General features: G+C 46.2%; 1 protein-coding gene across 2 annotated transcripts in view; it reads right to left on the bottom strand.

The window, feature by feature from the left end:
• ZNF488 (zinc finger protein 488) overlaps nucleotides 1-25,870 on the bottom strand; it is a 43,853-nt gene extending 17,983 nt beyond the window's left edge. The window contains exons 1-2 of one of the 2 annotated variants that reach the window (XM_030570123.1): nucleotides 25,789-25,870; nucleotides 570-792 (exon numbers count right to left, since the gene is read on the bottom strand). In XM_030570123.1, the coding sequence (XP_030425983.1) occupies nucleotides 570-785 (216 nt within the window). In that variant the 5' untranslated portion in view covers nucleotides 786-792; nucleotides 25,789-25,870. Of the gene's footprint in view, nucleotides 1-569; nucleotides 793-25,788 lie in introns of those variants that run through there. The other variant, XM_030570124.1, reaches the window with a different exon arrangement.
• Between the last annotated feature and the right edge of the window lie 1,204 nt (nucleotides 25,871-27,074).

Consider the following 27,074-nt stretch of genomic DNA (forward strand, 5'->3'; position numbering starts at 1 on the left):
AGACTCAAGGGATTTGGGTCTTGGGTCCCCAGGGAAGGTTTTTCAGTGGGACCAGAGTGCCCCAAAACACTCTAATTTTTTGGGTGGTGGCAGCAGTACCAGGTCCAAGCTGGTAACTAAGCTTGGAGGTTTTCATGCTAACCCCCATATTTTGGACGCTAAGGTCCAGAATCTGGGAATAAGGTTATAACAGACCCCTCCATGGCCCTGAAGGGCCAGTATGCCCCATGCCAAGCCCTCTTGGATGTTCATCTCCAAGTGAAGACATGCCCCTCATTCCCCCACATCCTGGATCAGTTCAGTGGCAGGTCAAGGGTGTCTTGGCGTAGGACGGAACTCATGCTTTGGGCTCTTTCCCCCAAGGGAATGGCTGGGATCCCCTCAGAATCCAGCCTCCAGGTCAGCATCGCCCTGGGCCAGTTTCCCCTCTTGGCGGAGCTATTAGCTATGCCAACCTGGGGATAAAACTATATCCCATGCCAATGCCACCAGCCGAGAAGAGCAATCTGGGGCGAGCAGGGAGAGGGGACAGCTTTTCCAATATAATATAAAATACCAGGCTCTCCTACCTTAAATACATAATGGATATTTCTTCTCTCAGAGCATTTCAGGGCAATAAAAGCAACAGTGTCTAACAAGGTGTTCTGCAGCATACACGGTCCAAAACTGGCTTCCTCTGGGATGTCTTGAGTGGTATGGACAGTTGCAAACACATCTGGGAAATGATGATGCAGGAGCTTGTTGTCACTCGTCCAGAGGAGTTTAGGCAAAGATGTCAGTTCCATCCTCAACCTGCAACAAAGCAAGGAATCACTTACATTGGGGATAGGAAGTTGAGAGGGTGAGGGATAAATCTGATCATGATTTATACCAAAAAGGCTGTAAGGAATTGGAATTGAATTATAACTGGATGAGAGCTTTAAAGCTACCAGGGACCAACACATTGGCATTGGTGGAGTTTTCCTGGCACATAGGAGCTCGTGGCTTTATTGATGTCCAGCCCAGAAGGAGACAAGCTATTCTGCACTAAAGCATCAATCTTAATCTTGTGAATAAATCAGACTTTTCCAGGGCACTCAGTCAGCTGGTCCCCTGGCCCAGTAGCTCCCACGATGCTGACCACTTATACTCAGGACCATGAAGCTTTGGGCTCAGTAGGGAAAATCTCCAGTTGATTAAAAGAAAGCCAAACTAGTCCACTCTAATCTCAGTCCTGTCTATTACAGGATCACAGGTTGCCGGACTTTCTCAAGACACAGTCATTGTCCACTTCAGCCCCAGAATGGAAATGCTGGGATTTTTCCAAATGCTTGTGGCTTTTCTTCATCAACTGAAGACTTCTCCCACTGTGCATGCTGCCTTTTATGTCTTGTTTGTACTTTTGTAGGGTGTGAGCCCTGGTGTCCTGGCCAGATTCCAGATGGGGAAATTACAGTCCACTACCTAAAATGCCCCTTTTCTTTCCTTGCCAGCTTTGTTGAGCCTTGATGCTGTGTGCTGTTAAATGGCTGCTGTGTTGCACCCCTGAGGTTGTTGCATTTCAACTGACATTAGATTAGCTACTAAATAAAGTGATTTGAGATCCTACTCAGTTAGGGTGAAAGGCACAGTATAAATTAGAGGTAGAGAAGCAGCAGTGGGTTCTGGTTTGACAGAACCTCCTCAATCCAGGTTTGGGTTTTGGAGAACCAAACTAAGGATGGTTTGGATCCAAATTGCATTCAATCTGAACACCTAGAATCCATGAGGGTTGGATAAAAGGGTCATTTTTGTCCCATTTTAATATCAATATCATTTGTGACAGTTATGAAGGACCAGACAGACCGTGACTCTGCTATCTGCGTCCCGACATGGTGATCTCAGACATTGCTAACAATATAGCCGGGGCAGTATGTTCTGGCAGTTCAGCTGGCATGAAGGTATTTGTCAGTGAATAGTGGGTAATGCTATTAAATTAATCAGAACTCATACGCTCTCTCCAGCACCTTGGGGCCAAACCTGGGAATTCCACACATGGTTAGGTTGCAGGATCAGGCCCTTTGCCATTTCAGTGTCCTGTGGGTTGTTTATGGAGACACGGCTCCATCAAGCTCCCACTGAAGGCAGAGCAAAGATCCTCATTCACTCCAGTGAGTACTGGATCAGGTTCATGAAGCAGAGAGACTGAAAGAGAACAGTAACAAGCCCTGAAGAGCTCTTGGCCTTAGAAATGCCAAGATGGAAGGACAGAAGAGCCAATCTAACCTTTCTCACTTTGTGCCAATGGGATTGTTTTGTTACAATGTGACTTAGAGCTTAAGCTAATGGGATGTAAAGCACTCAATGTGTTGGAGAGTGGCACTGACCCAATTCTGGTTCTACCTCGATTTAGTCAAATCAGAACAGTTTTCTGATATAGGCAAGGTCTGCGTCCCTGTCCTGTAAAGATTCCAATACATGCTTAATGTAATGCACTGTGAGTAAGTATTTGCAAGATCATGGTCTAAACAGACAAGATGCTAAGACAGACAGAAGACGGGAGAGGAAACAAGGGACAAGGCGGTAAAATATCAAGTGTCCAAGGTCATAGGGCAGGTCAGTGGCAAGATGGGACCAGATCCTAAGTCTCCTGACCCCCAGCGCCAGAGACAACTCATAGTGGTGCATGCTGCCTCTGGCTAGGGTGACCAGGTGTTCTGATTTTATAGGGACAGTTCTGATACTCTGGGCTTTGTCTTATACAGGCGCCTTATATATTACCCCCCCACCCCCATCCTGATTTTTCACACTTGCTGTCTGGTCACCCTACCTCTGGCTGCATTATGCTCCTGACAGCTGGTGGTAGAACTAGACTGGGTAGTTGTGCTTTCAGTTGATCAGTTTCACTTCCTGGCTCTCAAGTACTATCCCATGCCCAGTGCTGCTACAACACCACCACTGGGATACTATATAGCTATAGAATTTCTTTAAACACTGTTTTCATTTAAATGTGTGGGAAGACAGGATTTACTTAATGAAAACATTCTGTTCCCATTCGTTTTTATAAAGCACTTCAAAAGAAAACAACAGAGCATAAAGATGTTGGCCTAAATTACTAAAAAAAAAATCTATACGAATAAATTATGGGCCATGGCCCAGATCCTTTGTCTAGGAAGGTTACTACTCTAGGGTGACCAGACGGCAAGTGTGAAAAATCAAGATTGGGGGGCTGGGGGGCTATAGAAGCCTATATAAGAAAAAGGCCAAAAATCAGGACTGTCCCTATAAAATTGGGACATCTGGTCACCCTATACTACTCCCTTAGCAAAGCAGGTAAATGCCAAAAACTGGGAATGGAGTTGTCTTCCTGGTATTATTCTATCTACCTACCTAAGTTCCTAGAAAATAGTTCCCCTCCCTGTGACTGGCCAGACCAGTGAACTGGCCTGACTAACACAATGTTGTTTCCCTTGCATCGCAGATAGCAGAGTAACCCCCTACTGAGGAGTGGTGGCATTCCAGGGCAGGCCGGCTCCGCAGTGGAGGAATGTCACAGACTGACTAAAAAGAACAGGAGTACTTGTACGGATGCATCCGAAGAAGTGAGCTGTAGCTCACGAAAGCTCATGCTGAAATAAATTTGTTAGTCTCTAAGGTGACACAAGTATTCCTGTTCTTTTTGCGGATACAGACTAACACGGCTGCTACTCTGAAACAGGCTGACTAGTCCTTTAAGGCAAGAGATGCTCAGCTTGGCCCATTGTCATAAACAGATAGTTAAGGGTTAATGTCTCTTTTATCTGTAAAGGGTTAACAAACAGGGACCCAAACACATGACCAGAGGACCAATCAGGAAACAAGATACTTTCAAATCTAGGTGGAGGGAAGCCTTTGTTTGTGGGTTTGGGCGTTGTTCTCTCTGGGTCCTGGATGGGACTAGAGGTGCAACCAGGTTTCTGCCAATCTCCCTGCTACAGTCTCTTATCTATTCAGAATAGTTAGTAAGTAAAAAGGCAGTTATAGTCTTTTAACTTGTTTTTCTTATTTGCAGATGTGTACTTGCTGGAAGTAGCTTAAATTGTGTTTCTGCTGGAGAAAGCTTCTTTCTATTGTCTAATAGCTATAAAAACCCTGTATATTTACCATCTTGATTACAGAGACAATTTTTATGTTTTTCCTTCTTTATTAAAGTTTTCCAATTTTTCTTTAGAATCTAATTGATTTTTTTTGGGTTATCTTTTGTAAGACTCCAGGGAAGGGAGTCTGCATTCACCAGGGAATTGCTGGGAGAAAGGAAAGGGAGGAGGGAAGAAAAACCTGGTCTCTGCGTTTATCTCTGTATCTCTCTCCGGGGAAGGAGGGAGGGAGAAGGGGTGATTCAAGGAATTGAATCACGGTGGTCTCCTAGTGTACCCAGGGCAAGAAAGAGCTGGGAGGAAGAAAAGGAGGGGGAAGGGAAATGGTTCATTCCCCTTTGTTGTGAGACTCAAGGAATCTGGACTTGGGGGTCCCCAGGGAAGGGTTTGGGGGGACCAGAGGGTATCAGGCCCTGGAATTCCTGATTGGTGGCAGCGCTACAGAATGTAAGCTGGTAATTAAGCTTAGAGGACTTTATGCTAGTACCCATATCCTGGATGCTAAGGTCCAGATTTGGGAATTATACTATGACACCCATAGCCTAGCAGCTACCCCAGTTCCACCCCCAGCTGATGGTAATGTGGCAACTAAATGATAATTAGTGAGCCCAGGTGTGAAAGGGCAGGATGAGACAATACAAGCTGAGAGAGCAACCAGCTGGGGGAGGGGCTTGTAGAGAAGACAGGAGGACTCACAGGTTGCACTGGTGCACGTAAGTGGGTGCTCTGACAGGCCTAAACAGGCAGGCAAGAGGACCCACAGAGTATCGGTTTGGATCCTGTGCAGGAAGACCTGGGTGAGGGCCTGCAAGGAGCAGGGGGATCCCCAGCGGGAGAGTGTCAGTGAGGGAAGCCCTGCTAGGACAAGAAGCATAGAGGGAGAGCTCTGCAGGAGCAGGTCAGGCTCCTGTGGGAAAGGCCCTGACATAGGGTCAGTAACAGCACCTCAATGGAACCTGGGTGGGGTGTGGGGGAGAACTACTAGCTGGATGTTTAGCTTGGACTTTCAGTTTGATCTTTCCTTATCCTGGAAGGGAACTGAACTTTGTGTGGCTTGGCTGGAGGGCTGAGCTACTGAAGACCTGGCGAGATGCAGGAGGCCCTGGAGACAAGGACCCCTATCTTATAAGGAAGAACCACTGAACCTGGGTCTATTTGAAGTGTAACTTGCTTTACTTACACACACACACACACAGGTCCTGGAACAGAGGTGGTTGCAAACTGCACCCAGATAATCCCCACTTCTGGAAATCTCAGCCCATGCACCAATGCCTAGTTCCCAGGAAGCTTCTCTGTCCTGAGAATTGCCTCCAAATATGGTAGCTAGAGCAAAGTGTAAACTGTCTGCTATCTGCCACTTCTCTTTGCTTAACTTTTCTTCAAGGACTGCATCACAAAACCAACAACCTGCAAGCCTGTCTGCCAAAGACTGAAAACTTGCTCACATGCTAAGAAAGAGAGCATGTGAGGCTATGTGTAACAGTGCCTCTGGTGATAGCTGCCCCAAGACCTGTGCATATCTGGAGTGCTCCACAGAGGCACAAGTCAGTCACATGAAGGCTCAAAGCCTTAGCAGTGCTGCCCAGCATCCTCTTTGACCCTCCACCAGCAGCCATGCTACTGGGGCACCCTGAGTAATGCCCTCAGGGTACCCCCAAAAAGGGCCTTTCCAAACTGCATAGGGAAAGTGGGGATGCTAGTACTGACAGCTCCACTCTGTGTGTGTGTGTGTGTGTGTGTGATCCAACTTCTGCCACAGGCCCAGCCCATCACCTCCCCTCCAACAGATCCCAACCAACCACAGAGGGTTTCCAGAGGTTTTGGGTCAGGGAAGGGAACTATGTCACAGAGCGCACGATCCTTATTTCTGTGCCCACTGCCCAGCAGAACCTGCTTGCTTTCTCCCAAACATCTCTGGCCATGGAGGAGAAGGGAAGATCTGGGTCCTTGTTAAAGGGACTGCATTGTCACACACACACAGCTATAGGGAAGGTTGCTGTAGTGCTCTTCTGTTACAGATGACAGTCATGCCAGGAAGTAACACTGCACTCTCTCTATGTGAGGGATCATCAGGGAATGGGGATTGATTGGGAATCTCAGCTAGTATCTCATTAGCCCATTTTCACACTATCTCACCTCTAGCATCTATCCAGTGCAACACGTCAGCCTTGTTTGCTTGTTGCTCAGTGACTGAAATATTCAAAGATCAGTGGCAGACAAAATCCCCATATCCTGCAGGAGTGGATGCCAAAGCTTGTGAGTGACAGCTATGGCTGTATTCATACACTGTACAGAAAAGATGATTATGTGAAATTTGGGAAGGGTACTGTCTGTATATAGGAAATAGGCTTGTTGTGGTAAGTCTTGTACTGCCTGCTGGTGGTGAAAGCATCCAGCAAGTGAAACTCTTAAGTTGAATAATTGATTAAATGCACCACCTAGTGTTTTGTCTCAGCATAACACCATACTCTGAGATAGTCACAGCAGGGCAACCTTCTAGTTTCTGTAGTATAAAGGTTCTTATCCTGCCCTCATCGCCATGGTATCTGAAGCCCAGATCCACAACGGTGGGTAGATCCATGAATCTGGGGAAGATAGGTGCCCTTCCGCCTAACTGATTTGTAGGGCATGATTCTGTGGGTGGCCCCTGAGCATACCCACTGGATCCGACCTGCAGAGAAGATAGATGTTCCTCCACCTATCTTCTCCTGTTTCATGGATTGCTCTGGGGCTTAGGCAGGAGATGGGCATCTGGGCGCCTACAGGGAGCCAGCAGCATGCAGCCCAGTGGCACGCATTTAGGCACCCAGGAAACTCTTATCCTGAAAATGCAAGCACAGAGTGAGTTTAGGCGCCTATAGAGTTAGGTGGGAGCTTTGTGCATTGCAGTGATGCCTAAATTGGGACTTGGGTGCCTACATACCTTTGTGGATCTGGGCCGGACCTCCTCCTAGTAGTGCATTAAGCAACGTGTCTAACATCTGTCCCATGTGGTTTGTTCCCTCTCAACCTCTCCCTGCAGGGAGAATTGTGTGTGCAGTGGGGTGGCTTATTGGGGTAGGGTTTTGGTTTGTGGGGAGAGGGTATTTTAAATGTCTGTGTGGCTCTGGGTTTATGTGAGAAAAGGCATGTGGAAGATGTACACCAGGCACTTGTTGAAGAAGGTGGGGAGATCTGGGATGGTCCTTCATTCCTGGGACAGCCCATTCCGCAGTCTGGGACTGGCCCCTGAGAAGGCTCTGTCTCCTGCCCAGGCGAGCTTTACTCTTGTGGTAGAAAGTTCCAGTATGCCTGAGGAGCAGCATTATCAACCATGAACTTATGCCAGGGCTATAGGCTTTTAGAGACCTGGTAGGCCTTGAAGATAAGGACCGAGACCTTGAACTTGAGTTGATAGTGAGAGACTGTCTCTTCCTTGACCTTTAGACCCCCCTCCCGTTGAGAGATAAAGGTAAAGGAGCCTCTGCAGAGGAATTAGAGAGAGAAAAGAGGGCTAGAGGAATAGTGTTGAGTGATGGAGAGGAGTCAGATCTCTATGGAAGCTTATCAGGCATCGTGGACAGGAGGTGGGACAGGGTTTATCTGGTGGGAGAATGGAGGTGAATAGAAGGACAAAGTTACACTTTAATTAAAAACTGGCTTTTTTTTCTAAACCAATTTTTTTTGCAAAATGTGTGGCTATTATTGAAACTTTTTGGTGGCATTTTTCATAAGTTAAACGGTTAGTGCCATTTGTCGTGTACAAAAAGTCATGTTTTGCTTTCTGATAACCCTTCCAAATCAACAATTGTGTGGGCTTTTTTTAAAAACCCACACAAAAATTCATGAAATTCCCAAATTGGGGTCATTTCAAGCCCTGTGAAACACAAATAACTTCAATATGTTTCATAAACTTTTGTTTCCATTATCTGAGCAGCTCTAGCATTGAAGGGGAAAGGAGGAAGAGGGCTAGGGTGGAAGACACTGAAGCATAGAGAAAGAAGGACAAAACTCCATCCTGGTTGAAGGAAACTAAGCCTCGAGTCAATTCTGCCTCAACTAGCCCAGTGCCGCCCCAATGAAGCGACAGAATAACTGTCCTTGGAGTACGAACACTGGACTGCTCAGGACCTAATCAGCCCAACACTTTTGCTGTTCTCCCACCATTCCTTGCAAGTCCAAAAAAATACAAACACCTAAGGACAGGATGTCTGCAAGGTCAGAACTGATTGCTGTCACATAGAGATCTGCTAAATTCTCTGGAGGGGTTTTCAGCAGGTATGTGACTAGTCAGAGTGTGATGATCTAATACAAAAAAGCTGCAGACTAAGAGATGCAATGCAATGTGACAGCTTAACATTGCATATACACACCAAACCTCATTTTGCATGCACACCAGAAAGAAAGGAGCCTAACAGTAAGGTTGTAGAACAAAGTTCATTGTTAAGATTGGGTCAAAATACAGAGCTGAAATATAAATGCCTTCAAATCTAACCTTCCACCAAAATTAAGTTCCTGGATCTGAACCTCTGTGGGTCTGATTTGAGTTTGGATCCAAAGCCAAAGGAGACACCTGATCTTGCAAAATTTCCAACATCCAAGTTAGCAGAATTTTCTTAGAACAGCTCATGATCTTGCAATAATCTCAAACCTCAACCTGGAACTGAATCAACCACAATCCCAAATTCTGAACCAGCCTAAACTTCATTTGAGTCCTGATCCAAACCTGGTGTCCTCAGCAATAGAGTCAATACTGATTGAGGAAAGCCCCATCATTATTAATTGAGCATTTTGCATAGGTCCATAATTAGTGAAGGAGAAGCCCTATTCAGACACCTAACTTCTCTTGAAAACCAAAGTAGGTGTATTGTTCAGACAGTACAGTCATGAACACAGGAAAGAGAGAGATCTTGTTCTTCATGGCTTTGTCTAATCTAGTCTCAGCTGACTCAAATGCTGGGACCACCACCACCTTCTTTACATGGAAGCTATTTCCTGATAATGAACCTTCTCTTCCCTACACTCACTACTATCCCATTATTGCCAGATACACCTCCTTAGAATATACTGAACTATTCCTCTCTTGCTTACTAGGCACTTACACCTATCAAGTACTTGCTGATGATTATCAGTGTCTACCTTACTCTTTGTTTGCCAAAGGTAAACACATCTCCTTCTTATCATTAGTTTCTCAGAAGCCAAAGCTTCCAGCCCGTAAATCAGTCTGCTTGCCTTTCTGTGAAGTCCCTCTGGGACAGAAGTGCCTACAGCTGCACACAGTTTTTTCTGACTATGCTCAGACCTAGATACTGCATTGCCAGATCTGTGACAGATGGGAAGGAGTTCAGGAAAGAAGAACACAATTGAGCAGGCAGCCAGGAGGAGTGATTTATAAGGAAAGGCAATGTGGCTCATTTAGTGAAGTGACAGCCAAGAGGTGACATGTTAAGTCTCCAAATAGCTGAAGGCATGGACACCAAAAATGAAGGAGAATTATCTAAGGTGGTAGCCAGGGACACAAGCAGCAGCCACCAGATGAAACTGAGAGGTAAATTGCAAAATAGTATCTACCTCCTACACAGCACACTTCATCAATAGATCTCAAAGCACTTTACAAAGAAGGTCAGTATTGTTATCCCCTTTCACAGATGGGGAAACTGAGTCACAGAGGGTGAAATGACTTTCCTGTCATCATCCAGCATCCCAGTGGCAAAGCCAGGACTCAAACCCAGGTGTGCTGAGTCCCAGGACAGGGCACTAACCACTAGGTAACACTGCCTCCCTGTGATGGGGTAGTGTGCCTAGAGGTCAGCCTATCCCAGTAACATGGCATGGCCCTTTAAGATTCTGGGAGGTTTTGATGTATCAAAGACCTAGGAAATAAGAGGTATTGGTGGAGAGGAAGCAGTCCTGGGAATAAGTAGCTTGTGGAGAAAGTCAGGTCCTGTTTCTTTAAGGTCCTGGGGCTAGGAGCCTTGCAGAGCACTAAGCTGGGAGAAGGGGGCGGGCATATACGCTGCTTCCTGCCTCAGAGCATCAAAAACACCCACAGGAGATGACTTCCTGCTGAACACTCTGAGTCTGAGGACTAATTGGGGAAAGGGACCTGCTGAAGGAGAAGTTGGCTAAGGCCCTGTAGCTGGTCTGAATTATAACCCAGCCCCAGGGAGGAAGGCTGGAGTTGACTCCTGGAGGAACAGGGGCAAGTACACTTATCAGGGCTTTGGTATGGACCTAGAGAGGGCAGGAACTGGAGCAAGTAAGCAGTGAGTGAAGCTCTGTAGAGAAGTTGATAAACCAGCCCCTACCCCCACTCCCCCAGGGGACAGATGTTCTGAACTAAGCAGGTCTGGCTGGCTGGCAGGGCACTAAGGACAATGTGCCTGCAGGCCTGCAAGAGGAGACTAGAGACTGAATAGCAGGACAAACTTCCTGACCATGAGTTCTATTAAGGCCATGGTGATGCCCCTCCCCAGCCTTGGGCAGTGGGGGAAGGAAACAACCCTGCAAGGCCCCACACACAGGCCAAAGAGGCACCAGCATTAAAGCCTGTTGTGCCCCCTCTTCTCCTGCTGCAGGCATGAATCGCAGTCTCCCCAGCAGTCCTGACGCATGCCCCTTCGATGCAGTTACGTTTACAGACCCTTGTGGCATGCCTCTTGCCAGCTCGCCAGTGACGTGTTTCCATCCAAATGCCACCGTTGGGAATGCCCTCACCTCGTGGAGAACCTGCCCCGGTGCAACTACACCGCACCCTGCCAGCCCCTTGCCCTCTTTGTATAAGCAGCTCCCACTCCCCTGGGCTCTCCTTTCACATGGGCTTCTCCACTGGCAGGACAAAATGAATATCAATAAGGTATTAGTAACACATTAGGCTTGGATCATCTGTTAAATGATGGGTACTCTCCATACTATGTCACAGTTGAAAGCTCTTCATGTGGATGAGCATAGGGGCTCATAGCTTTATGGATTCCTTGCCCCCCAGAGAGTATCTGATACCCCCGCATAATGTCCCTGAGTGACAGATTTTGCATCTTGATTTTTGGAGTAGGCAGGCAGCTCTCGATGGCATGTGCATCTGGGGACGTCCCCGTGAATTCTTCACTAGACAGTGCATGAAATAGATGGTGCAGAACCAAGACAGCTGCTTGCTCACACCCCCAGGAGCTTTTTTCTTTCTTGTGGGTCCAGTTCTGCTATCTTCATTCACAAGACATAGTAGCCTCATTGGAATCAGTGGGGCTATAGCAGGGTAAGTGGAAGATACTCCTCAGTGAGTAAGTGTGGCAGAGGCCAGCCCCCAGAGCCAAGCTCTGGCTGTATCTACTCAGTGGAATTGCCTTTCATCTATGCCATCTCAGTCTGCCATGGATATGAGGTTCCACGAGTGTCCCAGGTGACGCTACTCTGAGCAGTCTGAGGTGATCTAGTACAGTCGTGTTTGACATGGATGAAACTATAGCTGGCACTCATGGAGCTAGTACTTTCCACGAAGACCGCAGTGATTTACAAGGGGATGTCACTATTGGACACACAGGAGAGTGGGGGTGCACACAGACAAAGTGGTTGGCCTGAGGTTGTACAGCTAGTCAGGGTGGCAGAGTTGGAAACAGAGCCCAGATCAAAGCACCTGACTGTGTTGCCCTGTATCTGACTGCCCTCATCATCCCAGGACCGGAGCCCCTGCACACATCATCTATTTATAAATTAATAATACTGTACATTGATTTGGCATTTTTGATCATAAATCATCCCAAAGGGCTTTAAAGACAAGAATGGGGGTATGTCTACACTACGAAATTAGGTCGAATTTACAGAAGTCGTTTTTTAGAAATCGTTTTTATACAGTCAATCGTGCGTGTCCCCACACAAAATGCTCTAAGTGCATTAAGTCGATGGACTGTGTCCACAGTACCGAGGCTAGCGTCGAGTTCCGGAGTGTTGCACTGTGGGTAGCTGTGGGTAGCTATCCCACAGTTCCCGCAGTCTCCGCCACCCCTTGGAATTCTGGGTTGAGATCCCAATGCCTTATGGGGCAAAAACAGTGTCGCGGGTGGTTCTGAGTACATGTTGTCAGCCCTCCCTCTCCAGGGTCAGTGCAACCATTTAAGCGACCTAGGTGGTCGCCTAGGGTGCTAGGATTTGGGGGGCGCCATTTTCTTCGGCAGCAACCGTGGTGGCTGGATCTTCGGCCACCCCAGTCGCCGCTGGCATTTAGGCGGAGGGAGCTGGGGCAGGGGAGCACGGGGAAGACCAACTGCAGCAAGTAAGGAGGGGGCGGCATGCAGGGGAACTCCCCGCCCCAGCTCACCCCTGCCCCGCCTCCTCCCCGAGCACACCGTCACTGCTTCGCTTCTCCCGCCTCCCAGGCTTGCGGTGCCAATCAGCTTAGGCGCCGCAAGCCTGGGAGGCGGGAGAAGCGAAGCAGCGACGGCGTGCTCGGGGTGGAGGCAGAGCAGGGGTGAGTTGGGGCCGGGGGATGCCTCAGGGCAGAGAGGGGGAGCTGCCATGGGGGGGCTCAGGGTAGGGACTCGGGGGGACGGGGAAGGGCATAAGGTGGAAGTTTCGCCTAGGGCGCGAAACATCCTTGCACCAGCCCTGCCCCTCTCCCTCCCTCCATGAAAGCAACGGCAGACAATTGTTTCACACCTTTTTTCCTGGGTTACCTGTGCAGATGCCGTACCACGGCAAGCATGGAGCCCGCTCAGCTCACCGTCACCATACGTCTCTTGGGTGCTGGCAGACGTGACCCTGCATTGCTACACAGCAGCAGCTCATTGCCTTTTGGCAGCAGATGGTGCATTACGATTGGTAGCCATTGTCATCGTACTCCTGGGTGCTCCTTTAGCCAACCTAGGTGAGGTTGGTCAGGGGCACCTGGGCAGACATGGGAGTGACTCAGCCAGGTCATTTCTTTTTTAAGTTTCGTCTCCTGGAGACTCAATCCTGCCAGCAGTCGTATTGCACTGTCTTCTGGTGAGCAGCCAGGAGACGACAATGGCTAGTAGTTGACTGCACCGTCTGCTGCCAGCCTAAAATGTGTAAGACAGATGGAGTGGATCAAAACAAGAAACAGACCAGATTTGTTTTGCATTCATTTGCTCCTCCCTCCATGAAATCAATGGCTTGCTAAACCCAGGGTTTTGAGTTCAATCTTTAAGGGGGCCATTCTGTGTGACAGTTGTTTGTGTTTCTCCTTATGCAAAGCCACCCCTTTGTTGATTTTAATTCCCTGTAAGCCATGTTGTCAGTTGCCCCTCCCTCCATCAGAGCAATGGCAGACAATTGTTTCACGCCTTTTTTCAGCACAGACGCCATAGCACTGGGAAGATGGAGCCCGCTCAGATCACCACGGCAATTATGAGCACTGTAAACACTTTTGGCCTTCCAGAGACAGAGCACCACATGGAGCAGGTGTGGGTTACATTTGAAGTGTTCAGGGGGCAGGAGAAGTTGGCAGATCTCCTTTGAGAAGGAGAGAAAAGGACAGAAGAGAAGACAAAATGTTAAGCCCAGAACTAAGACAATACTTCAGTTTGCAAGGCAAATTTCTTGCAAGGATCTCATTAAACTTTTGAGGCAATTACTTAAGACCCACTACAGCCCTATGGAATAGATCAGCATTACCACCCCCATTTTACAGGTGGAGGAAACTGAGGGAGTCGTGACCTGCCCAGGATTTCCCAGAGAGTCAGTGGCAGAACTGGGAATGGAATCCAAGATTTGAAACCCAGCCTAGAGCTGGGAAGTCAATTGCATGCTTCCCCCTGATTTTCAATCCTTTGCACAGGTCAAAAGCAAACTCACAATCTACAGGGTTTTGGTTTTGCTTGATGTTTTTTCTAATTCTAGGCTCAGTTGGTGGGGGGAAATGATTTTATATGAAGCCCAAGAGCAATTTGTCTGTGTTAAGACATAGCCCTGCCACTGAAACATTTTAAAGTCATCATATTTTCTTGACTTCTCTCATAATTTAGATCCCAATCCAGGTAGGCCAGCCCCTCTCCCAAGGCAGAACACTAGTGCAGATAGTTCTTCTCTCTCTTGTAAATGTCTAAACTTCCCAGTTCTTGCACTTCATTTACCCCCATTTGCTAGGAGAACATCTTGGTGTGGCCTGGGAATTTTTCAGGTTGTTCTCTGAGAGATGAGAGCAAACACTTTTTTTTTTCCCAGAAAAGAGAAAAAACAAAACAGCGAATTCATTGTCTAGATCCCTGACTTTCCAGTGTTTGACCTTAAGATGTCGCTGCTAGCTCTTGGAAACAGCCTGTCTGCCTACATTCCATTTGTGGGCTTAGTGAAATAGCAAATTAGAGGCAATCCTAACGGACACTCCCCCATCCTCCGGCCCTCATAGGACTTGTCACCATGAAAAAGAGAATAGGGGCAGTTTACTCATTTATTATAGGCAGGGCTGATAGCACCACCTATTAAGTTTGCTTGACGCTTCCCATTACACTGCTCTACAGCCAAAATGCTTCTGAAATAAATGTAGTCCAACTTTACTAATTCTGGGTCACTGAGAACGAAAATGATGCTTAAAATTGTTGATTGGCTCTAGTTTTCAAGATATGCTATTGGATCAGTATATACGACCCTTGACTTGGGAATGGCGGAGGATAAGTGAGTTATAAAGGGAAGGGATCTCAATTTAAACCAGAAATGACTAAAATACATCTTTGACTGGATCTATGAATAAATCTATGACTGGGTTTGGACAGTACTTGCTTTTTAGGCAAAACAACGAATGATGCAATCTGAAGCTGGTATTGCATCATACATGATATGAATTGCATCATGTTATTCCTAGAAGTCATGGATGATGCAATCATAACGAAGCTTACGTCACTCTGCTGAACACATTGCCGTATATCAGCTCTAGAAATCATACAGTGTCGTGCTCTCTTATTTGTCAGTGTTTGATTTTGCAAAGGGACACATATCTGTTTAGCCAAAGTGAGCAGAGATGCCTTGTACTTGTGTGAACAGTGCAGATAACTTCTGCTATGTTTGTGGTGAAGTGACTTTTGCATCACAAAAGCGCAGTATAACCACTATGGTTAAGAAAGCCTATCACCTTTATTTTGGTTGCAAAATTGGAGATCAGGACAAGAGGTGGGCCCCACACATATGCTGCAACACTTGTGCAACAAATCTTCACCAGTGGTTGAACAGGAAAAGGAAATCAATGCTTTTGCAGTGCCAATGATTTGGAGAGAGCCAACAGATCATACCAGCAATTGTTACTTCTGCATGGTGCCTCCAGTTGGGAAAGGTGTGTCAAAGAAGAAAAAGTGGACTGTGCATTATCCAAACATTCCATCAGCTATCCGCCCAGTACCCCACGGAGAAGGACTGCTGGTTCCTGATGCACCAGAATCATTCTCACTTGAGTCAGACGAGGAAGAGGAAGAGGATGAAACTCTGGTCCTGAACCATCAATGTCACAGGACCCACATTTTCTCCCATCCTCCTGCTCTGAACCACACCTCATAACACAAGGTGAACTGAATGACCTTGCCAGGGATTTGGAACTACCCAAGAGTAAGGCAGAGCTGTTGGGCTCCAGACTACAGCAGTGGAATCTCCTGGTAGGCTATCAGGGCAAATGGAGCCCATCAATGCTTGCAGACTATTGCTGGACAGTGACAAGAGATGCTCCATTTAATGAATACAAGAGACAAGCCAAGAAGCACCGAGTAGACACTGACTAGGACTAAACTATGTACATAATAGTTTTTTGCCTTTTGTTTCATAATAAATTTTATTTATATAACCCTTTTGCTGATTTTTAAAGTGTTACATAAACAGGACAGGTGAAATATTATCATGTAAAGCAACCATAAACACATGAAAAGACCTAGATTTACAATTTATGATTAAAACTCTACTATCTACACAATATACATAGACATAAAATGTAAAAACTTAAATATCTTAAACAGTAGCCAATCAGTTGTTTTAATTGTCATATTTGAATTCAGCACATCAAAATACATAATAAATTATCACATTTTTATCTCTGAAGCAGACGACTTCTCAAAAATTGTAGACCAGTGTTATAAGACCCTGTTTTCAGTTGCTTATAACTTTTTCAAACTTTAACCATTTGGGCTGAAGTTTTCCATGCCAGGTGTCTACCTCAGGCTGAATTGTTTTGAATAATTTCAGCCAAAATGCTTCTGCTGTTGCCAAAAATGAAGCTAAGGAAAAATACATTGTTTCACCCGTGCTATAATCTTCTGGTGACTTTTTCTTTGAAAAGCTCTAGCATCCCTGTACTTTGGAGCAGAGACCTGACGTTTGGTAGAAGGCGACATTTGTGTCAGGGCCAGGCCTTTTGCTGTCACTGTGAATGTCTGCCCAAATTTGGCCGAGTTACAAGCCTGGGGGAGGGGAAAAATATAGTTTTCACATGTTCAATAGACTTATTAGATTTTTAGTAGGTAAATTCCCCCAAGATTCCATCTGCACTGGGCAAGCTCCAGCAGAGGGCTGCAATTGCAGTTCTAGGCTGCTGAGGGCCTTGCTGGGTCCAGGGTCAGGCACCTGAACAGAGAACAGGGAGACTGGCTCTCCTCTGCTCTTAATGACCCCTCTGCTGGGCCCATGCAGCGCAGAGGAAGGAGCTGCCTGATTTGAAAGTGGATGGGACAAGAGCCAGATCTGCAGTGGGGTCAGAGTGAGTAGCATGTCTGGTGAAGACGCACTATGCCGATATGACAGGGCTCTCCCATCGGCATAATTACTCCACCTTGGTGAGAAGCAGAAGCTATGTCAGCAGGAGAGCGTCTCCCACTGACACAGCGTCAGTATAGACAGCACAGAACTTGCGTCATTCGAGGAGGGGGCTTTTTCACACCCTGAGCAATGTAAGTTAGATCAACTTAAACGGTGGTGTAGATCTGCCCTGAGTCTCACCATTCATCTGCTGTCAGCAAATATCTGTGAAACCCATGGGCAAAATGTCCTATCCTCTGCCAGTGATGGTCCACATAAAGGATGACAACCTACTACTGCTACCAATTACTTTGTTAGCTCATGTGACAGAGGTCTGTGTGGTGGATTGAAAGGTCTCAACCTTGCTGATGATGCACGTGCGTGTCAATATGATGCCACATTCTGTCTTTTAAGTTCGCTTTTTTAAAAACGTAGAAGATCTCTCACACACAAGTCTATGTTAAAGGTTGAGCAGTCAAACGCTGAAAAGCTAGCAAATGCCAGAATTAAAGTTGTGTATGCAACCTTAATTCAGCCCCCTTGTGCATGTGCAATATGAGGCAGTCTTTAATTACATGATTATGTATGATTTTTTCCAAATTAAGGTTACATGGGAAATGCCAGAATGAATATTGCCTAATGTTTGAGTTCTTGGCTGTGTAACCTTGATAACGTTTTTTAAGCTTAGGTTTTGTATATATATAGTATGTAACAGGCAGTATCTGCTCCATATAAATGAATATAATTGTCTCTTCACGTTGGGGTTTTAGTAAGCATAAATTTAAAATAGGAAGGAACAGGCTTCTGAGAGTTTGTTTGACTGTATATAAAACTATGAAAATCTGCCACCTGATTTTTTTGTTTTTTATTAACAGATGTTAACAGTTGGCTACCCCCATTCTCTAACCACTAGTAAAACTCTTAGAGGACAATAATAGTGAAAAGAACAGGATTTGGAAAGCGGACAAAAAGGGTAAAGATGAACTGATTGATCTAACTGGTTACTTTCTCACTGTAATAAATTAAGATTCAAAATCACTGAAGCACTTAAGCACATGCTTAAATTGAAGCCCATGAGTAGTCACGCTGAAGTTCAACAAGTGGTGATCACATGTTTAAAGTTACTTAAAGTGCTTTGCTGAAATGTGGCTTATTAACCTGTTACAAGAAACATGCACTGTTAGGGCCCAGATGAGCAGTGGCTGTATTAAAGAAATTATAAATCCCTAGAACTGGTCAGAAAATGCCAAAGATTACTGAAATGTCAGCAAAAAAGAGGGGGTAGAAAGCATATTACTAAGTTTTCCCAAATATTTCTTTTTTTCCATCCAGTTGTATAGAAATTTGATTGAAATTGGAGGAGGAAAACTCTCAGTTCTCTTCCTTTTTTTCAACCAGCTCTAGGAAATACCCCTGTGACCCATGATCCCAACTAATATCGGGCAAATCCCGCCACGAGTATTTAAATTTATCCTTGAGGATGAAACTTGCCAGTTAACTTTGCTAATATTCACAAACACATTAATTCCCATTCATAAACAGGTGAGCAAATTTTGTTTGCAAGAAGGTGCAATGGAAAGCAAAGTCATCCTGGATAAATTATTGCTCATATATTTACACTGGCTGCACCTTCTGCAGTCATTTTGAAAACTTGATTATTTGCACCGATTCATCAGATGATTTTGATTGTTTGCAAATAATTTGTGTGTGTTTATCGAGTGTTACTAGATGTTTCAGATACTGTGGGGGAAATGTTTATATGGAAATAACTATTTCTTCAAAGCTTGCTGGAAAAGGGCATTTCTGTCTTACAGGAAATTCTGAATTGTTGATACTTGTTTTCATCCTGAACTGGGACAAAAAACTTGAAATATCAAACTTGCATAGAATGAAAAGTTCTGAAAAAAATCTATTTAGAAATGTCTAAAATAGTGGACCTTATTAATCAAACTAAATGTTTTGACATTTCAAAACAAAATATTTCATTTCAAAATGTCAATTAAACAAAAGAATTCATTTTGAATTTAAACCGTTGTTGGTCCCAGGATATTGTCCTACTACAATTGTAAAGTTATTAACTGCCCACTTTTCCCTTGAATGGTCTCTTGCAACATGTGTTAAGTTAACTCCTTATGCTTAACAATCTGTTCCACCTTGTTTTTAGCTGTGACACTCTGGGTATGTCTACACTGCAAATAAAAAACAGAGGCTGGTCCGTGCCCGCTGACTTGGGCTGCAGGGCTGTTCGTTGCAATGTAGCCTTCCAAGCTGAGGCTGCAGTCTGAGCTCTGGGAAGCTCCCACCTTGCAGGGGCCTAGAGCCCGGACCTCTGCCTGAACCTGAAAGTCTACTGCTGCAGTTAAACAGCTCAGCAGTCCGAACTCCGTGAGCTTGAGTCAGCTGACCCAGGCCAGCCAGAGGTGTCTAACTGCAGTGTTGACATGCCCTCTGAGTACTTTCCCAGACCTGGAGAAGAGCTCTGTGTAGCTCGAAAGCTTGTCTCTCTCGCCAACAGAAGTTGGTCCAATAAAAGATATTACCTCCTCCACTATGTCTTTCATTTTGAATTGTTATTTTGACTTAAAATGACTGTCAATATTGATCTGAAACAAAAATTTTCATTTAGATTAAAAACATCATCAACATTTTCCTGTAGAAAATTTCAACTTCAACTATATCACATTTTCTGATGAGAAAAAACGTTGGTCAAATGTTTCAAATAGCTCTACTGTTCCCATTAACATTTACGAGGAAGCGGAGACTCATGAAAACTTACTGTAGATTTTATAAAAACTTTTAGCAAATCCTTAAATTTGGGTCTAAACTACTTGACCCTCAACTTTACTTGCCATGCACTGAAGTAAATGGGTACATATTGTGCCATCAGTTTTTAAGAATAACTCCCCATTGATATAAATTGGAAATTATGCTTAAAAACCATTGGCAGCATATGTCCCAAAATACATACAACCTCGCTGTCTCACCCTAAGCATTCTTCTGTGTGCTCCGGACTTTCTCCAGTGCCTGATGGTTCTTTACCAGCCGAGCCCTGCATCTGATGTTCTGAGCAAGGCCAGAAAAGCACTTTATGTAGTGGAATCTTCATTTCTTAGCCTTTGAACTTATTCCTCTATACTTAAATGTACTGGTAATACATTCCATTTGGCCACCACCCAGCTAAAGGCCTGTGCCCTGGCATGTTAAATCCACAACAGAGCTAAGTGGGATTTGAGTGCTGTGTCTGTTTTTGCTGGCCCCATTGCACAGGTGTGAATCCTAATCCTATCCTTAGAATCCAATCTTTCGGCCTGACCCAAATCACATTAGAGTCAACTGAAGTCTTTCCATTGATTTCAATGGGCCTCTTTTATGTCCCCATCATAGTGAGAAGTGCCCTGATGAGCAGACAGTGGTGGCAGATCCACAGCCCAGCCAGCCCAGCTGTAGTGACTGTATTGTTTGTTGGGTCCCAGACCCTCCCCCCACCCCATTCTCCCCACATGCATTTGAGGCCTAGGCATGTCCCTAGTTTGCCTATGTGATAATCCCCTCTGGGGGCAGGTGGGGAGCAAAATGTGACTGAACCAGCCCTGCTCACAAGAACAGCTGTTCCCATGGGATCTCCACTATTCCTGTCTCCCCAGCTGCAACCACTCATCACTGACCTGGCAGCTTCCCTAAAAACGGCAGTGGAGGTAGCAGCTGGCTGGTGCAGCCAGGTGAGACATGGAAGGCTTTGAGTAGGGGCCCAGTTTGCACTTCAGAACCTCGGGAATGGAAATTGACTGGACAGAAACTGGCCTGTTTGGAGGGGATGAGATCCAGTCTGGATCTCTTATTCCAGATCCAAACATCTCCAAGCCTCGGGGGGTTCAGACTTTTTTAGAGCTTTGATGTCATCAACATCCAGCCCTGGAGCAACTGAGGATTGTAGACTCCCCCACTTTTTAGTCTGTCTCTACTCCCTGTATGCTGCAGTACACACCATACAGGCAGTTGGATTAGGATGAGCCATCAGATCTTGGCTAGATACCCAGCACAGTGACCCACAGTCAAGTAGAATCTCCCCAGGAAAGGGTGCAGGGGCCGCCACCCTGGAGCAGAGTATGGAGGTGATCTCATGGATCACCGCAAAGGAGCAATTTCATCTGCTGCATCAGACCTGGGCAACTCCCTCACTGAAGCCCACAAGTGACGTTTCTGAGACTCAGCACTGACATGCGCCTGGGTGAACTGCCTGTGACGCTGTATAAATAGCGAACCGTACCCATAAATTTGAAAAGCTGTGATTTGAAAAGAGCCTAAGGAGCAAGCCACCCAACTCCTATTGGCTTTCAAATGGAATTGGGCACCGAACTTCCTCTGGTTCCTTAGAAAACCGCAGGCAGAATCTTTACATGGTTTAAGAAGAGGGTCAGCCTTTTTAAAGAGTGAATTCAGTGACCCAGCACAGCGTACAGAACAGTTATCTCTTCCCCGACCGCCAACTACTGCAAGAACTGACTGAACTATTAAATGGGAACAATTTATTCACTGGGTTTGGCCCTTTTCATTCCAAGGCCTATGCACCACCTAAGACCTCAAAATGGAGCTTAATTGGGATTTCACATTGGCTTTGTGCTGGCCCCATGCATGGGGCTGAGTGTTACCCTTCATGAATTGTCTATTAACAGATCTTGAATTTTACGAATTGGTTTGTTATTTCTAAGTGTAGGATGAAGGCTTTTTGTGCACATATTTGAGTCTCTGGTAGTTTGAAAACTATTCAAAGCAAGTAGTCCAGAGTATCTGAAATTCAATATTTGAGCTGTGTACCTGGCCACCTCAGTTGCCTGGTCTTGTTTCTGGTTACCCTGTTAAGCTGGGATAACCCAACCTTTATGAACACAACTGCCTGACCACATCCTTTCGGTGGTGGATCAATTGGGGAGGGGAAACAGCAGGTCTAAGAATTGTCTGTTAACATTTTAAATCTTTTCTGTCCCCTTTTACATGAAAAAAAAATACCTGGCTGAATAGATGGACCTTAGCTTTTAAAATTATAGAGTTCTCTGGCTGCGGGAAAGAGAAAGCTATCGTCTTGATTTATTCCCAGGCAGAAAGAGGGGAGGGGGTGAGGGAGAGAGAAAGTTACAGACAGTTCCTTGAGTCTCTTAATTGAGAGTCTCGGCTCTGGCCAGCATGGTTTGGAAAGCTACATACAGCAACACAAGTCACTTTGTATACTTGCCAGCTGCACAGAGTGAATTCACTACTCTGCACCACCATTATTTGTAGCTTGCGTTCTATCAGGGAGATGACTGTATGGTCCCAGGACCAGCTGCACGATTCCACAGAGTGGTTTTCCTCAAACATTGACTCTCCTCTGTCTAACTGGCCCATATATATGGGTTGTGCCAGGAAGAAGTGCAGAGCGTCTGCAGGAAAAGGACTTGTCTGCTGTATGCGCATCCTGCCACCACCCACCCTACTCCCCCTCTCATTGCTACTCATGCTGAAGGATTGCTCAGTTGTTTGCAGGAAAAAGATCACTGATTTTCTCATTCTCCTGCTCCCAAACAAATACAATCAGTATATACTGGGCGGGCAAGGTGAGCGCTTCCTTCCAGGACCAAGATCGTTGCTCTCACACAGATAAGTGCGTTCACTCACTAGACAAACTGAGACTGAAACGAACATGTACATTTTTAATAGTGAGAGTAATTAACCATTGGAACAATTTACCAACTGTGGTGGAGGATTATCGCTGACAATTTTTAAATCAAGATTGGGCATTTTTCTAAACGATCTAGTCTGTGCCAGGAATTATTTTGGGGATCTTCTCTGGCCTGCCTTATACAGGATGTCAGACTAGAATCACAATGGTTCCTTCTAGCCTTGAAATCTATGAATAGCTAGATGCACACAAACATCCACACCAACAAAAATCAGTTTCATGACTATTCAGAGAAAAAAATGAACAAAAACGGCGCTAACAAGGTGAGATTCAACCCAAATTTGTAACTGGTGAAAATGTTTACAAATCATTTCCTTTCACTATTTGTGCAATTATAATCCACTATATAATCATCTTTTTTTACATGAAAAGCAATTTCATCCTATCGGTTTACAAGATTTTTAAGCCACATTTGTGTTGAACAATATTTTTAATAACAAAGAGCTACCAAATATACCAGGATTAATATTGGGTTGGCTGTGCATCTGTTCCTTTTTGAAAGTTCTATACATAGGTATTATCTCCTCAGCATACATATGTACTTTGAATATTATAAATGAGTCTCATTTTCCCATTATGATGGGGGATATCTGAAAGCTCACATCACTCACTTTAAGATGTCTAATACTGAACCGATGGCTGAGGTGAATACTACTATGTAATGTGAAGATTTGGTGAACAAGATAAATACTGAGTTTAAAATACTATGATGCACAACTTCTATTTTCCTATGAAAGATTTCTTTGCAAGAAGCTATGAATATCACTTAAAATAACTTATGATACAACATTAGCTTTTTCCCTCATGATATTCCCTCATGATATAACTTGTAAAATAAGCAGTGTATCACGGTGTCATGGGGACATAATTGTATTTGTATTAACAAAAGTATAATTGCAAACATAAAACATCTACATATAATATGCTAAGATTTTAGCTAGCCATTTTCTTTAAAAATTAATGTTTTCCTAGTCTCTTTTTAAAATATATTACATTCAATTATCAGAATAGAGTATATTTTGACTTTGCAATTATTTAATAGCAATAATGCTCAATTTTCTTTTTCTATTGGATTTTGGTTTCATTTTGCAACATATATTAATTGCCTTGAAATACTGTCAGTCACTTAAATCCAATCTATTTTCTCTTAATGATCCAGTTTTTAAATTGATTTAGTTGCACACACACAAGACTGACCTAAAAAATCTCAATATTATTCTTACAGTCTTCATATTGCCTAGAGAAAAATCTCCCTCCCACTCTCGCCTTCTCTGGTACCAATTATCTTTATTAAATGGTGACAAACGCTGTCAAGCACCATATTTAGCAATTTTTGTGAAAAAAAGACTGAACATAAGGGATATTTCCTGAATGATAGCTCACATTCAAATACTGCATTAACTACAGTTGTAACTGATTGTTTGTTTGGTTTTTTGGGACAACTGAGACAGTAAGAATCAGCTTTAAATTCTCTCTATCAAATGTCTGTTGACATCTGTTTCAAGCAGTACATGTTTGATAACTAAAGCCATTATTCAAATATTTCAAACACCCATATCATACTGTTTTCTACCAAGTAAACTGTTCCATGGAAAGATTGGCAGATTTAATGTGTTTTTTTTAATTGACAATGGAAACAGATTCTTATTTAGTTGGACAAGAGATTTTTGCTAAATGGATTGAATCAGATTTAGATGTCAATAGGAAGTATACTTGACCTATGCCAAAGAAAATGACAAGGAGTCCTTGTGGCACCAGAGATTAACAAATGTATTTGGGCATAAGCTTTTGTAGGCTACAGCCCACTTCATTGGATGCATGAAGTGAAAAATACAGGAGCAGGTATAAATACACGCAAGACTGGGGGTTGCTTTACAAAGTGTGAGGTCAGTCTAACCAGATAAATCAATTAACAGCAGGATACCAAGGGAGGAAAAATAACTTTTGAAGTGGTAAGAGATTTATCTTGTTAGACTGACCTCAGGCTTGGTAAAGCAACCCCCAGCCTTTCATGTATTTATAATTGTTCCTGTATTTTTCACTTCATGCATCCAATGAAGTGGGTTCTAGCCCAGGAAAGCTTATGCCCAAATACATTTGTTAATCTCTAAGGTGCCACAAGGACTCCTTATTGTTTTTGCTGACACAGACTAACAGGGCTACCACTCTGAAACCTATGCCAAAGAAAGTTCACCAACATTAAATGGCAATTAGTCCCTAGACAAAAGTATCTAACCGTGATCCTTTTGTTCTGAAGGTCTCCAGAAAGTGTTTGATAAGCTATTGTGGTTGTAAGGGTGGCAAGAAAAAACAAGGGGAAATGATTACTTAAACGTCTCGACTAGAAAACAGTCAGCCTACTGCGGGGTGGAGGCAAGAGAGAATGAGAGTTGGCTAAAGATTCCTGGGGGGAGGGAGTTAAGATAGGTTATCTTTGTGGGTAACTTTCCCAAGGTGCCTTCTTTCTGCCCTGCGGGAGGAGAGAGGAGATCTTGTTTGCACAGAGAGACGTGCTATAAAAGAAGCACGAAGCTCTGAAAAAACACTCCCAAGTGTTAGGGAGGCGAGCTAAGCTGATCGTCCTTCTCTGATCATTTCCCCTGCTCCTCACAAGTCACACACATCGGCCCCGTTGAGATCTTATCTGAGATGCGAGGAGTTCCCCCCTTTCCTTTCCTTAGTTGACTTAAACAGGCAATTACAAGGAAAGGCCAAGCGAAGGGAAAAGCCTGGGTCCAGGAATGTTTCAGCAGAGCAGCCCTCTGGCCCTTTCCTTCCCTGCCCCTGCTCAGTGCACGGAGGCAGGGCTCGTTTACACGCTGCTCACAGCCCTTTCCAAGCTGCCCAGAAGACCAGGGTCAGTCCCTCGAGGAAGGGGCACCAAACCCCTCCTGATCCCGCAGTCCCAGGTGCGAGGGGAGTTCGCCCTAGATTCCCTGATGCTCTGGCTGCTCAGCAGGGCCGCTGTCTCCAGCCATGCTAGCCTCGGCCAGCTGCCCCCTCCAGCGCCGGTGAGACCACCCCCGGCCCGAGCGAACAGCTTCCCCAGGTGTCCCAGGGGCAGGCTGCGGACGCTGATCCCTGCCGCCCGCCTGCACCCGCCGATCCCATGTGGCACGGCCAGCTGGTGGGGGGGGGGGGGCGGGAAGGGACCCGGATCCCCGCGGACCCCGTCACGCACGGACACACGCTGCCATGCCCGGCGGGGAGCCCGGAGCCCAGCGCCCGGCCGGAGGCTGCCGCTCACCCACCTGCCCCCTCCGGCCGCTCGCTTACCGGCTGCCGCTGCAGTTCCGAGGGGGAGCGGGCAGGCGCTGCCCTCGCAGGGCTGCCACTCAGCAGCGCATCCCGGCTGCAGTCCCGGCCGGAGCGGGGAGCTGGCCGGAGCCGGGCTGCCGGGCGAAGGGCCAGAGCCAGCGCCTTGCGCTCCGGGCGGCGGCTGCAGCCTGCGGTGCCTGCCCCTCGCTCGCCCTGCGCCGGGCTGGCGGCATTCAGCGGCGTGACAGCACCAGTCCTGCCCGCCCCGGTTCCAGCGCCTCTCCTGCACCCGCCCCTCCTACTGCACATCACCTGCTCCCCCTCCCTCCTGGGACCTGCCCCCCACCACACAGCTCCACCCACGAGTCCTCTGCACCCGCCCCTCTACGGCACAACCCCTCTCCCCCTCCCTTTACTGCATCAGCCCCCTGCACTCCACTCCCCTGCACACACACGGCACAGCGCAGCCCCGCCCCCCAGGCGCACGTCCCACTTTCCCCCTGTTCCCACCCGCCTTCCCCTAGCACATCACCCACCCTCCTCATGGTCCCCACCTCCCCACTCCGAGGACACAGCTCCCTGTCATCTCGCCCCCACGCCACGGGTCCCATCTCCTGCTTCCCTAAATCTTTTCCTACCCCCATCTGTGGTTTCCATCTTCCCCTCTGCCGTGCTCCCAACCTCCTCCTGCCGCGTTGCCCCCCTCATCCCCATGACCCAGTCACTGTGCTCCCCATCACCACCTTTGCCCCTTCCCTGCACCCCATTTCCACTCCCACTGCATCCCGCCCTCGCCCCCTGAACCACCCTCACCCATCACAGCCCCTCCCTGCCTCAATTCCCCCCGGCCCTCTCTGATTGTCTTTGTGCAGGAGGCGAGGTCCCCTTTACAGTCTCAGGACAGACACAGGGCCATCAGGGACAGACAGATGCTTCCCAACGAGTGATCGCTGCAGCTGGTAGCCTGGCACTATCATCATCTCAAGGAGTTTGATAAGCATGGAGGTTCTCCCCAACACCACACCCCACTGAGAATCCCTGCCCCGGAAACACTCCCACGAGCTAGGGATTTCTCCCCCTTATGTCCCTTCCAAGGAGCACTGCTGCCTTTTCCCCAGAAATGCCTTCCCTCAGGTCCCCCCCCCCAAGAGACACCCCCTGGAGACCCACCTCTCCCCCACAAGAACTAGACTCTCCTACCCACCCCCCTTGTCCAAGGAAACGCTCCCCCAAGAGCAGGGGCGGCTCTAGACATTTCACTGCCCCAAGCACGGCAGCACGCCTGTGGAAGGTCCACCGGAGCC

The sequence above is a fragment of the Gopherus evgoodei genome, chromosome 7 (genome assembly GCF_007399415.2).
Source record: "Gopherus evgoodei ecotype Sinaloan lineage chromosome 7, rGopEvg1_v1.p, whole genome shotgun sequence".
NCBI classification, from domain to species: domain Eukaryota; kingdom Metazoa; phylum Chordata; order Testudines; family Testudinidae; genus Gopherus; species Gopherus evgoodei.